The sequence below is a fragment of the Crocodylus porosus genome, unplaced genomic scaffold (assembly GCF_001723895.1).
Source record: "Crocodylus porosus isolate Cpor-Errol unplaced genomic scaffold, CroPor_comp1, whole genome shotgun sequence".
Lineage (NCBI taxonomy): Eukaryota > Metazoa > Chordata > Crocodylia > Crocodylidae > Crocodylus > Crocodylus porosus.
The window spans coordinates 78,769,308-78,783,113 of NW_017728918.1; the positions used below are offsets into that span (position 1 = coordinate 78,769,308).

The window sequence follows — 13,806 nt, forward strand, 5'->3', positions numbered from 1 at the left end:
CGCTGGGATTTATGCTGGGATTGGGATTGAAACGGGGGGGGATCGGGATGCAGGCTGGGATTGGGACTGGGAATTTGGGAGTGGGTCTGGGGGACTAGAAATGGGAGATTTGGATTGGGATTAAAACTAGGGGATTGGGAGTCAGCCTGTGTTTGCAACTGGGATTGAGACTGGGAGGCTGGGTTTGGGTCTGGGGAACTAGAAATGGCAGACTAGGATTGGGATTGAAACGGAGATTGGGAATCAGGCTGGGATTGAGACTGGGGTTGGGTCTTTGATTGGGACTGGGAAACCGGGATTGGGTCTGGGGGACTAGAAATGGCAGACTGGGATTGGGATTGAAACTGGGAGATTGGGAGTCAGGATGGGATTGGAACTGGGAGACTGGACTTGGGTTTGGGGGTCTAGAAATGGGAGCCTAGGACTGGGGGGACTGGGATTCGTATCAGGTCTGAGTCAGAGTGGGCTGTTGACTCATCCTAGGGGATCTGGGTAGTGATGCCCCAGGGAGTTTTCTCCGGGTACATCTGCCCAGCATCACTTTTACACATCAGCACTGCTGCTGGGCCAGGCAGGGCCCCTGTAGCCCTGACATAAAGTTGCTTGTTGCTGGTTCTGCTGCCGGGCAGAAGCCCAAGTAACAATCTGTACTGGTGGGGGTGAAAGTGATGTTAGTGTGTAAGGGCTAATACAAGACCTGTTGGAAACCTGTGGCATGTGTGCTGCTATGAATGTTCAGTATGTTGTAGCAGTGAAAATCAGGGGTGTTAGACCCACAGAGCTGGATCTGGTTCACAGCCTTGATGAGATCAAGAGCCTTGATGTTCCCCTGACAACAGCCATGGGCGTGGGCCAGTCTGTGACACTGGAGTCCCAGCAGCAGCAGAGCATCTTGTTCCCAAGGTGAGAGCCACATGCCCATGATGCGGGGCTTCTTCCCATGGTGCTGTTTGGGCTCCAGTGCTGCAGCTCTCACTGGCTTAACCAGTTGCCTGGGTGAGAGCAGCAAAACTGGAGCCCCAGCAGCACAGTGGGAAGTCCAGCAATGTAGTTTGTTCCTGTGGTGGCAGCTAAGCTTTCGGGATGTCAGGCCACTTCTCCGCAGATCCCAGATGAGCTGGAGCAGGCACCAAGTGTGCTGGATCTGGCATGGGGATGGATGGGCATGATCCAGTCTGTAGGGTGAGCCCTGTACCATTCATCCAGCTCATGAAGCCAGGTGAGTTTGACACCCCCTGGAATAAGCAGTTAAATTTTGGGCAGGAAGCAGCTGGCACTCTTGCTTTCTCACTCCAGCCTTTCCTGCCAACCAGTTATACTGCAGAGCCTCTCAGTGCCTGATCAACCCTCAGAGGAGTTGAAATCTACCATAAAGGTAACAGGTACTCTCCACAGTTGTGGTCTTTTCTCTCTCTAAATCTGGTCTCTAGGAAATCTGGTCATCACACCAGACGACAAAGCTAACCTATTGAACAACTTCTTTGCCTACATTTTCCTGAGCAGGGACCAGATCATCCCTCGCCACCGGACCCCCCTCAGGCCCCAGGGGAGGCGCACCTAGGCCAAGGGTCAGAGAGGATCTAGTCAGGGAACTTCTGGAAAGACTGGATGTATTTAAATCAGCTGGTCCAGAGTGCTGAGAGAATTAGCTGAGGTCATTGCGGGACCCCTGGCACAGCTTTACAAGCACTTGTGGTGTGGTGCCAGAGGACTGGAAGAGGACCAACATGGTTCCTATCTTCAAAAAAGGGAGGAAGGAGGACCCGGAAAACTATAGGCTAGTTAGTCTTACCTCAGTCCTGGGTAAGCTTTTTGAGAGAATTATCCTGGCACATGTCCACGAAGGGCCAGCTGGGGAGGTTATGCTTAGGGGTAACCAACATGGGTTCATTAGTAGCGGGCCCTGTCAGACCAACCTGGTGGCCTTCTATGACCAGGTCACCAAATCCTTAGATGCAGGGGTAGAAGTGGACATAGTCTTTCTGGACATTAGAAAGGCCTTCAAAACTGTCTCTCACACCATTCTCATCAAAAAACTGGATGACCGTAGTGTCAACACCTACACAACCAAGTGGGTCGCCAACTGGCTGGAGGGCTGCACCCAAAGAGTGGTGGTGGATGGGTCATCCTCAACCTGGAGGGATGTGGGCAGTGGGGTCCCCCAGGGCTGGGTCCTCGGGCCTGCAGTGTTCAACATTTTCATCAGTGACTTGGACAAGGGGGTAAAAATCACCAGGCTGCAGCTGGAGTACTGCGTCCAGTTCTGGGCGCCGCACTTCAAGAGGGATGTGGACAGAGGAGGGCCACTGACATGATCGGGGGCAGCAGGGCAGGCCCTACGAGGAGAGGCTAAGGGACCTGAACCTGTTCAGCCTCCACAAGAGAAGGCTGAGGGGGGATCTAGTGGCCTGTTACAGACTAGTCAGAGGGAACCAGCAGGCATTGGGGGAGTCCCTGTTCCCCCGAGCACTACCAGGAGTGACTAGAAATAACGGTCACAAGCTGGCAGAGGGTAGATTCAGACTAGACATCAGGTGGCACTACTTCACAGTCAGGGCGGCTAGGATCTGGAACCAACTACCGCGAAGTGGTGCAGGCTCCTACCTTGGGGGTCTTTAAGAGGAGGCTAGACAATCACCTTGCTGGAGTCGTTTGACCCCAGTACTCTTTCCTGCCATGGCAGGGGGTCAGACTTGATGATCTGCTCATGTCCCTTCCCACCCTACAAACTATGAAACTATAAAGTATGCTGTAATAGGATGGAATCCCTTGTTTCTCTGCTGTTTTCTTTTATGGTACCAGCCACCTTGCTGGACTCCATTAAATTCCAGATACTGGACAATTTAATGACAACTGTGAGTGAGGGGGGACACCTCCTCCCTCTGCATGGGAAGGGATAATGTTGCAACAAGAAAAATGGGAGAGGGGTTGGTACCAGTTGAACTGTAGCCTACAGCTGTGGTTCTTAACCCTTTGAGACTTGAGGGATCCCTCCATAACTTCTGTGAATCGAGTGGCACCCATTTCAAAAACTAATTTACTTAATTTATAATTCTTACCTGCTTGAAGAGGGGCTGTGAAGAAAAAGGAGCAGCCAGCAGGGAAGATCCTGTGTTGCAGTCACTGCTGATGAGCCTGCACTCATCTCTCTGGAACCTGTGCTTATCCCCTCTTCCTGCAGCATCCTTCAAAGGCTACTGTGGCACCCTGATTGAGAATCACTGCCCTAGAGAAACAGAGCAGCCTGAAATATGTGCAATGTGTGTGTGTCCAGGGCATACAGAGCTATCTACAGGCAGGCAATAGCAAATTCTAGGGAAACCCCTGTGCTCTCGCCCCCAACTCAGGGTACACTGTCTGTGCCTTCACCTGGCAGTCTTGACCCTGGGGAGATGTTTACCTGAGCAATGGAAGAGGAGGGGAAGGAGCCACTTGCCTTTTACCAAAAGCTGAGTGGCATGGGCATTTGCCCACAAAATGGGAAACCTGCATGCCAGATTTCACTAAACCTGAGCAGAGGTTAAAGCCATTTCTTCCACTTCCCAGAAAAAAGCTCTTGCCACCAGGCCAGATTTAGGGTATCATCCTGTTGAGACTGAGAGACAGGAAGGGAAGGAATGAAAAAGTCCTGGGGCCACAGCAGTAAATGGGAGGGAATAAAACTTTGTTTCTTGTAAGGCAGCCACTCCAATAGTTGTGAAGCCGTGGTGGTACTTCCAATGGTGTTTACACATTTTATCCCAGCACCACTGGATGTATGAACAGCATTGGGAACAAGAAACGGAACCAAGGGTACCTTCCTTCCCCATATCATACTTCCTCTCCCTTGCTCTCCTTGCTGAAGGCTGGGTGGTTTGGTTTGGTTTGGAGATTTTTATGACAGTTTGACCAGCCTAACTGATGACAAATTCTTGGGACATATTATTTGGGATGTCCTGTGCAACTACTTTGAGGAAAGGGCATAATAGTTTAGATAGGCTTTTGGGGATGTTCTAGCTGTGAAGTGTTGGTTTTATGGATTTTAAATACAGTGGTGGATGTCAGTTTACTGATGGGATCTTGTGCAGTTGATCAGGATCTATTGTGCATGCTGCGTGCACTTTCGTTCATTTCAAATATCAGGTATCTTTTAGTATATGTCCAGTATGCGTGTCTGGGCCTTCAGGTAAAGTGGGCTTATTGTTGACATGCTATGTAGAACCTCTTCAGATTCCCATGCATTCTGCAAACAAAGATGCACAGATGGATGTGTGGAAATGAATTTATTTTATAATTAAGCAATATCTGACTTGGAGTGGTTCCAGAACAAACAGCACCAGGAGTAGAAAACCTGGAACATTTAAAATATATTGTGAACTGTGCCAACAAGCAGTGTGGATTAAATTAAAGGGTAAGGGAGATTTTACTTAAGAACTTGGAGGACAGGTACACAAAGGTGAACAGCATCTGTGGTGCTATGTAGGAACATTGGGCCTTGGTGGTGGGGCCTTGGTTTGAGAGGGTGCTAAAGGTCATTTCCCTCCCAGACTGAAATGAGCTGTGACACAGGGTCCAACTACTGAAAGTTTGCTCCCAGGCAGGTGAGTTTTCAAGAGTCTGGAAAAGCTTCTGGCTACCATGATGCTGGGTGGGGAAAAAGTAGAAGATGACTGGCAGCTTTGTAACATGCTCACCAACAACCTTGGCTCTTCATAATGGCCATGAACTATGGCTGAATCTTCATGCTTATTGCATGGTGCTCTCTGTCACAGAAAGGTTTTGCTCAATCAGTTATAATAAAAAAGCAAACAGTGATGTCTGCTATCTCCTTTGCAGCTTTGTTGGTAGCCTGAGTATTCTCAGCAAGAGAGTTGAGCAGGCTCAGGGAGTTCAGCTCAGTCTTTGTGCAGGATCTTACTCCAGCTCCTTTGAAACAAAAAGCTCCTGGCTGTCAGGCACAACCTCTTGATAGGAATCCTCAGTTCTGCTTTCATCAGTGTCCCCTTCTGTAAGGGTGTCCGTGCTTGAGACAAAATGTGTGTCTGTGCTGACTTCTTGTGCAAAAACCTTGTTCAACTAGCTTTATACTATGGACTGATCTCTGGACCACAGACAGAGGCACACAGCATCACTCCAGCGTAAAATTACTATTGGTTCCAAAGAGAATAACATCTCTGAAGCAACTCATTGGTTACACCTGTGCAAGTTAAGTCATGTGCACACCCTTCTTTTTATATTAATGCAACCTTGTTTACACCAGTGTAAACTGCCCATGCAGGTAAACTCTGAGTTTCTTAATGATAATGGGCCTGATTCTCTTCTTTCTTAGTCAGTTTTGTACAGATGTAACTTCATTAATATCAGTAGAATCATTCCTGATTTATATTTCTGTAAATGAGAGAAGAATCAAGCTCCAATGAAAACTAAAGATCAGTGAAGAAGGCCATATATAATGCTTTTCTAAAAGTGGCTAGCCTGAAAAAATAATGATATGCTCTAGTGTCTGATGACCATTTGCATGTTCAAGGAGAATAGAAAAGAAGACTTAAACAGACTGGTTGAAAACAATTGGTCATTTTACAAGACAACCAGGATCTTGAAGATACTTGTTTTGGTTTGGGTTTTTTTGTTTGTTTTTTGGGGTTTTTTTGTTTTGTTTTTTTAAGAAATCAGGCATTTTATTGTCTTTCATTATATACAAATACTTTGCCTGGGTTTCATGCATTTCCTCATCCATGCACTGTGATGAAATTTTGCATTCACTGTGGTTAGGGTCTAAGGCAATGATTGCTCAGAACAGCACTGTTAAGATATAGCAGTTACGTTGCCGTCTTTACAATTACTTTATTTTCTGTACTTCCATATAACTTTAATATTTTTGGAATATTGACATCAGTGAGTTTGGGTCAGTCTCTCAGAAGCAATAATATTTCCTATTAGGTTCAAGCACAGCTTTGAACTGAGAGCACCATGGAATTTCTTGTGATTGGTGTGTACTGTAAGTTTTCTTCTCTGCCTTTTTTTTTAAATATAGACAGGCCTTGATTCTTTACACCAGTGGTTCTCAACCTTTTTAAACTAAGGCACACCTTGTTAGACTCAAAGCATCCCTTGGAAAATTCAGGATCCTAGCTTTCACTTATTTCTTGATTATAGAGTAATGTTTCTGTTGCAAAGAACTCATTCTGAGCTGTTGTGGTCTTCCTATTTTTGACACTATGGATTTCTGTTTGGTATCTCAGGTTTTATCTTGTGAATAATGTGTAGATGTTTGTATACCTAACAGTGGTAATGTAAAGCAGCACCTCACAGCACCCTTAAAGGGATCTCATGACAACCCAGTGTGCCACGATATCCTGGGTAAAAATCACTGCTCTACACACATTCACATTAATGTACATTGGGAACAACAATCTTGTTGGTACTCAACTTTTGTACAAATGATGTCAGAGTGAAATTAGACCATGTATGTTGTTGTCCCTGCCTGCTCTTTGTATTGGTTTTCCTTATGGCAGTAGGCCCTGATTCAAAGGTCTGTCCAAGCTGGGCCCCTGAGCTCCTTATAACTCCTTTTCTGGAGTTATAGCTTATGGAATTATACCTGTCTATATTCCCACTAATTCAAGCAGACCTTTTGCAAAATGTACTGGGCCAAAATGAAAAATGATTAATTATTTATAGGTGGAAACGGAGTAATGTTAATGTGTGAATAGGTTGGTGAAGACAAATGGTCAAACACTTTCTCTTTCCCCTGAACTCTAGAATGTCACCTTCACAAGCATATACCTCCAGTGGATATTAAGAATACTTAAGCCACTCTTGCTCCAATCTGTCTATGTAATAGTTCTTTCAATCTGCAATCAGGGTAATTACATTGTAATGTTTTTATGAGGGCCTATATTGTGGTCCCATACTGTAAAAGGTAGAGGTAGTATTTTCTATGAGACCAGATACTATGGTAGTACAGGGCACTTTAAGAATTGTATAATCATAGGTAACAAACAGACAATCAACATGAGAAACCTTTAATCATACCTCTTTCTACTTAAGAAAAACTCCTTTTGACTTAGAACTAGGAGTGTTGCCTGATGAGGACTGAACAAAAGACCCATAAATCCTTTATACTGTACAGTACTCACTCATGCTTTCCTAACATTAAATTTCATGTGGCAGGCATTTATGTTTTCCAGAGTTAAGGTCCCACTTTTCATGCTTAAGGTAAAATACCCTTATTCAGGAAACTTCCTTAAGTGCCTTCTTCAGTCAGGGCCATTGCAATTTTGTGAGGTCTCACAATTCTATTGAAGGTTTGTGGGAGCAGAGAAAGAAAATGAATAGTATAGTTGTGTCTAGAGGCATTAGCAAGTCTAGTGGGTGAGCCAGACACAGAGGAGTACATAAACCATACTGACACATGGCAAGTATGCATTAAGCATGCTTAATGAAGCTGGGGGAAAGTTCCAAACATGAGTAGTAGGTAAAAGTTACTTTGGACTATGGAGACTTTCAAGTATAATCTATACTGGAAAACATGTATCTAACCTTAATAGATTTCTTCTTTCCCTTTCTATTCTCTTTTGTATTTAATTATGTAATAAGCAAGGTATAGATTTTTTTCTGTTGATTGTTGACACCCCTTACCAGTCACTCTTCATATTTTGTTTTAATAAGATGAGACTCAAGAGACAAACTGCCCCACTTGGGGCCCATGGCAATGGTGGCACCTTTTATTTTTCCTGTTTTTTCCCTATGGCACATTGTAGTTTTTGAGGCTTTTGGTCTTTTGTGAAAAAGGACATAAGACTTATAGGGCTGACAGGTGTGTGCTCTGTGTGTGTGTATGTTGGTGGGGTGGGGGTTGAAGGATTGTTCTTGTGGATATCTGCAGACCTTTCATGGCTTCATGTGACTGCAGGAGACTACCCTAAGCTGTTGTTTATTTGGGAGCTGTTGAATGCCCCCTCCTACAGGATGTGACCCGCACATCTGGGGGCAGTTCCTCATAAAGCATACCTTTCTTTGGCAGAGGGCACTCTCTGCAAGATAGAGCACATGGGGCCACCTTTTGCCCCATTTTTCTGAACATTTCTCCATGACTTGGTAGAACACCCAGTAGTTGCTGACTGAGAGCTTGCTTGGTCTGCACTAGATAAAACATGATATTTAGTTAATTACAGTTGATTGAGAAGCCTTCATAATGGAGGACTGTCCAGGAACGTATTGTTTTGGCAGATCTTATGTTCTTCTAGATATATAAATTAAGGATGATATTACACATTACACTTAGACCATGTTAAATCAGTGGAATATTAATCAGTGATAAAGTTAAAACTTGCTGGGTTACATGTTAAGAGTTAATACTGGTTTTTGCTGGAACACTTCTGATTTACCACTAGAGGGCTGGGGAGCAGAAAAGTGGCTAGAAGCCAGGATACCTGGCTTGGATCCCTAATGGGCCAGGGGGGACCTGGAAGAGGTGCATTCTGGGATGCTGGAGGCCTGCAAATTACTTTTATTTCCATAGAGCAGACTGAAGTTACCTTAACATGAACTAGGTAGCTTGAGTTAACCTTCCCCTGAAGTGGCATAACTTAGAGACACTCAGAGAACATTTAGCTTGAGTTAAGGAGCTTTAATGCACTGACACTTGTGTTTTAAGTGCCCTTAGTATAGTCTAAGTGTAAGATGCAACTTATCCCTAATTAACATTCTTTTTACTTTCTCCCTTCTCCTACAGGGGGAACCATGTCTTCTTTGGATTCTCTTCCATTTATGTGCACTGAGAAGGATTATGGATTTTATACCTGTGTCCTCAGCCACTGTTGAGTGATGAGAGTACATGAAGTGGGTGGCTGATTCTAATATTGCATGCTTGTAAAATAACAGTGGTACATCCAAAAAGTTCTCTTTTATTTTTTTGAGCTTTTGTGTGCATTCTGTTTAATGTAGAGGTGGGTTGAAATGGCAGACTCCATTTCCCAATAATCCATTCCTGTGTGGCTCAGGGTCTGCAGAACCAGGGCTCTGCCTTGGCCCTAGCCCCATTCTGTCATGCCCCCATGCTTCTGGGGTCTCCATAGGGACTGACCAGGAGCTGCACGAGCAGAGTGCATGGCTGGGTGGGGAGCTGGTCCAGGGCCAGGATTTTGTGGTGGTGACAGCATGGGGCTGTGGCCAGGACAGAGCCATGATCTTCTGCCTGCATGCCCTTGCCCACGGAACCCTTACCCATCACAAGGGCATTCAGGTAGTAGATTGCGGCTCTGATCTGGCCCTGCCCCATGCCGTCACTGCCACAAGATTCTGGGGTCTCTGTGGCCCCATCCACCTGTCTTGCCATGGCCTCATCCCAGCTGCCTGGCTATAAGCCCTGCCTGTGCGACTCCCTCCACTGGCAGTGGGTGCAGGACATTTGGGCCAGGGTGCCCTTGCAGCAGGGCTGGATCCCAGGGCAGCAGACAGAAGCTGCCATTGCAGGTATTGTTGGGAATTGTAGTCCACCACAGGCCCAATCCAGTCCATAGGCTGGACTTTGCCTACCCCATTTCTGCCCTGCCACAGTCTTTCTGAGTTATCTGCAACAGAAGAATGGCTCTTCTAGTCTTTGACTATGGAAAAATAAGTGAAAACTAAGTGCTGACTTTTTTGGAGGGAGGCCTTGTGTCAAAAATGATTGAGAACCACTAGGTCTGCTACTAGGGACTGTCACTTTCCAGGGTGGATGTAGAATTTTGAAAAGGGGAGTGAAAATGGTGAGGTGCATCATCAGGTAGAAAACAACACCAGTTAAAATATACTAGAATCTTTACTAATAAGCTAGGGGCCTAGGGCTGGATTACTCAGTTTAAGACTGAAGGAAAAACAAATACGCCTTGGGAAAGAGTTTAAAACATACACAGAGCTGTGAAATATGTGTCATTTACCAGGAACAGCAAACAGCCAGCAGCATTGCAGAACAGAGAAGAAAGGGTTCTTAACTGTGGAATGAAGATTTTAGAAGGAAACAGAATCATAGAAAATTATGGAAGTGACCTGAGGAGGTCATCTAGTCCAACCCCCTGCTCAAAGCAGGACCAACCTAGCAAAGGCCTTGTCTAGCCTCCAGGGGTAGAGAGTCCACAACCTCTCTGGGTAAAATGTTCCAGTGCTTTACTACCCTCCTAGTGAGAAAGTTCTTCCTAATATCTAACCTAAACTCTCCTTGCTGCAACTTGAAACTGTTGCTTCTTGTTCTGTCATCTGCCACCACTGAGAACAGTCTAGCTCCATCCTCTCTGAAACCACCCGTCAGGTAGTTAAAGGCTGCTATTAAATCCCACCTCAGTCTTCTCTTCTCCAAACTAAATAAGCCCAATTCCCTTAGCCTCGCCTCATGAATCATGTCCTACAGCCCCCTAACCATTTTTGTTGCCCTCCATTGGACTGTCTATAATTTGTCCACATCCTTTCTTTAGGGGGGGACCCAAAACTGGACACTGTACTCCAGATGTGGCCCCACTGTTGCTGAATAGAGGGGAATAATCACATCCCTAGATTTGCTGGCAATGTTCCTACTTCACAGCATGGGCTCACTGTTAGTTTATATTCAGCTTATTGTCCACTGTAACCCCCAGGTCCTTTTCTGCACAGCTGCTACTTAGTTGGTCCCCAGCCTGTACTGGTTCATGGGATCATTGCGTCCTAAGTGCCAGACTTTGCACTTTTTCTTGTTGAACCTGCTGAGAAGTCTTTTCAAGTAGATTATGAGCCATGAAGTCAAGTGAGTCCTTGGGTGCTACTGGACTAGAAATGCAGCTGCCACTGCCTGGCAGTTGATGGAGCAGGAATCAAAGTCAGGGGGAGGCAAGTGCACCAGTGCACCCTACTGCCTTTCTCTTACCCGGGGCACGAGTTTAAGCCTTGCCTGCATCCCTTCTCCTGAGCTGCTGGCACTATAGCAGGGGGCAGCAGCTCCTTACTTGCTAGTGCCACCCTACTCAATTCATCCTGCAGCTCCCCCCTTTCTGGTCCACCAAGGATCTACTCCTGGGCCACAGCTGCCTAGCCCCTCTTGAGCTGCCAAAGCCTCCCTGTAGCTATGGCCCCTCTGGTGTGTGCTGCACGGGAGGTGGCAGAAGGAGAGGGCTTCTGATGGCGGGGGCCCGGCCACTCTTGCAGCCCTTACCCTTCTCCTGGGCCCCAGCAGGTGGTGAAGGTGGTGCTTTGGTGTAATGATCTGTGAGATCATACAACATATTTCTGCTTCCTATAGAAGCAGAGCCAAATAGTCTGTGCTGCACTCCACACAGCTGTTGCTAGACTGCTCCTTTTATGTGAATGTAAGTATTTCTGCACTACACTGTAGATTGCTGTAAAGACCTATCCATGGAGTGTTTCTCTCCCTAAGAGGCCCAATTTCCTGCTCAGGGGAGTAAGGCCTGAGGATACCTCTCCATACAGGATGTGAAGCAATCATTTGCCCACCAGTAGCACTGTGTGTAAGGGAGCCAGTCATGTCAGGCTAGAACTGCTGCTTTAAAAAAGCTCCTCTTTTCATCACGCTGAAATAAGAGACTTTTTGCAGAGCCAAATGGAAAGATCCCTGGAGGGCAGCTGACGATACAGTCATCAGTAACTAAAGAAAGGGCTTGTTTCAGCAGGACTAACATTGTAACTGGGATCATGTTGAAAGAGCAAATCATTGAGAATACAGACTGATGACAAATGCCACCCTTTTCTCAATCTCATGAGTATATGATGTTGTACTGTAAAGAGAAAGTTTGTGTCCTTAAAAAGATGGGGCAGAGGGAAGAGAGGGGACCTTGAGCTCCCTGAGCTGCTTTCTCTCTCTCTGTCTCCTCAGCATACAAGGGATCTCTTGTTTGGGAGATACCATTGGGCCAGCAGTAGCAGTGAATCTGGAGACAGCTGTAGCAGCAAACTAAGAATCCCTGAACACCAGAAACAATGAGAAACACCAATCATCCTCAATGACAGACTGGTCATAGTGGCCAAATACATCCAAAAGGTATTCCTGAACTTACTATGGGACTGTACTGCAAACTCCCACTGGCTCCTACTTAGAGGAAGGGAGGCAGGGACAAGTGTGTAGCTCTGGATTAGGAAGGTCAGGTTTATGAGAAAGAATGATGGGGCTGGGAACCCTTGTTTTCAGGGCATGGGTTGTGCTAGGTGCTTCAGTGAACAGGTGATTTTCAGAGCTCCATTGTATGTGTCATGGCATGTGGGAGAGAGTAGAAATTAGGTTCCTGTTTTTGGGCACCAGTGCAGATTTGGCTGTCCTATTGATGAATACTTCCCCCTTCTAGGTATGGGACTTAAAGTAAGGAAACATAATTCTGAAGGCTGAGATTCAAGCCCTGTGGGATGGCTACCTGAGGACCTCTGTCCTGAGAGACCTGAACCAGGAGCCACTGCTGAAGCTGCACAGAGCTGCTGAGCACATGCAAATACAAAGGGCAAGGTCCCTATGCCACAGGCTGGCTGTCAAACAGAACTCTCCTCTTGCCACAGCCACACACGAGCTACCACACAGCACCACAGCCACCCACAGCTGTATAGGCACTCATGTTCACATGTACAACAGAGTGGATCAAAAGGCCACAATTCTTCCTGCTGCCTGTCATGCTGACCTGGACTCTGTCCTTGTCTCCTTTTACTTCCCCAGCTGTATTGGTTCACCACTTTTAACTAGTCCCATGCTTTCATTATAAGCTTGTTGGACTAAGGATTGAACCACATCCAGCAGAAGGGCCCTGGTTTGCAGCAGGGGTCTTACAAACTGGTAATACAATAATAGTAAAAAAAAACCACTATGAGAAAGCATCAAACCCAGTTTGCCATACCCCCACAGAAGAGCACCATCAAGTTTCTTATGTAGGATCCTGCCATTATATATTGTGTGCCAGCCCAACCCAAAAACGTGTGTCCCACTGTTCTCTGACATGGGGACGCAGCACAGAATACCAGTGAACAACATTTGGCTGGGATGGTTGAGACAGGGATGGGCCTGCCTTGAGCAGGGAGTTTGACTCACTAGTTGACCTTCTGAGGTCCCTTCCAGCCCTGTTTTTCTATGATGCTCTGAGAACAGGAAAATCCATCCTAGTGCAGCACTGCAAGGTATACGGTAGGATGGACTGCAATACTGCATCAGATCATACAGCATGACATCTAACCCAAAGCCACCCCTGCAGCATCGGTCCTGGGGACAGCCCAGACAGCCCGTACACACCCGAGGGTCCTGAACTGCGGCACCATGAAGCACGCAACATGTCACATGCACTGCACCACGGCTATCAGAGGACTCATTTTAGTCACTGAAAAGGGAAATTCCCCAGGGACCCTGCCACATTGCAGTGAGTGCCCTGCTTAGGATGGGGCAGTGCGCCTCCTGCCATGGCTACCCCAGAGGCATCCCTCCACCAGCCATTCTGGTGCCCTATGAATGGGCAATCCTCTGGTTACTGAGCTGGGGCCGTAGTAGGAGCGTGCCCTGCTTGCTCTTGGGCACAGCTCTGGGGGTCTCTTTCCTGCAGGACACAGCCATGGCGGCCAAGGCAGCCCAGCGGCTGCCGTCCATGAAGAAGCTCGGTGAGGAGGCCCGTGGGGGGGAGGGAAGAAGGGAGGGAGCGGAGGGGGGCGCGGACGCAACCCCGCCCTGTGAAAGCGGGTGGCGGCGTCTGCCCGGGGCAGGGGCCGGGGAGCGAGCGGCCAGCGCTTGTCGCCGGGGTGGGCGCGGCGCTGCGGCCCGGAGCAGCGGCTGGAGGCCGAGATGCCCCTTCCCGGGGGCGGCCGGACAGGGCGAATCGGCCCCGCCGGGTCTGC

General features: G+C 47.1%; 1 protein-coding gene across 2 annotated transcripts in view; it reads left to right on the top strand.

The window, feature by feature from the left end:
- TSTD3 (thiosulfate sulfurtransferase (rhodanese)-like domain containing 3) overlaps positions 1-13,500 on the top strand; it is a 46,839-nt gene extending 33,339 nt beyond the window's left edge. Inside the window, exon 4 of one of the 2 annotated variants that reach the window (XM_019537803.1) lies at positions 8,717-9,002. In XM_019537803.1, the coding sequence (XP_019393348.1) occupies positions 8,717-8,762 (46 nt within the window). In that variant the 3' untranslated portion in view covers positions 8,763-9,002. Of the gene's footprint in view, positions 1-8,716; positions 9,003-12,350 lie in introns of those variants that run through there. The other variant, XM_019537805.1, reaches the window with a different exon arrangement.
- Positions 13,501-13,806: the final 306 nt, after the last annotated feature.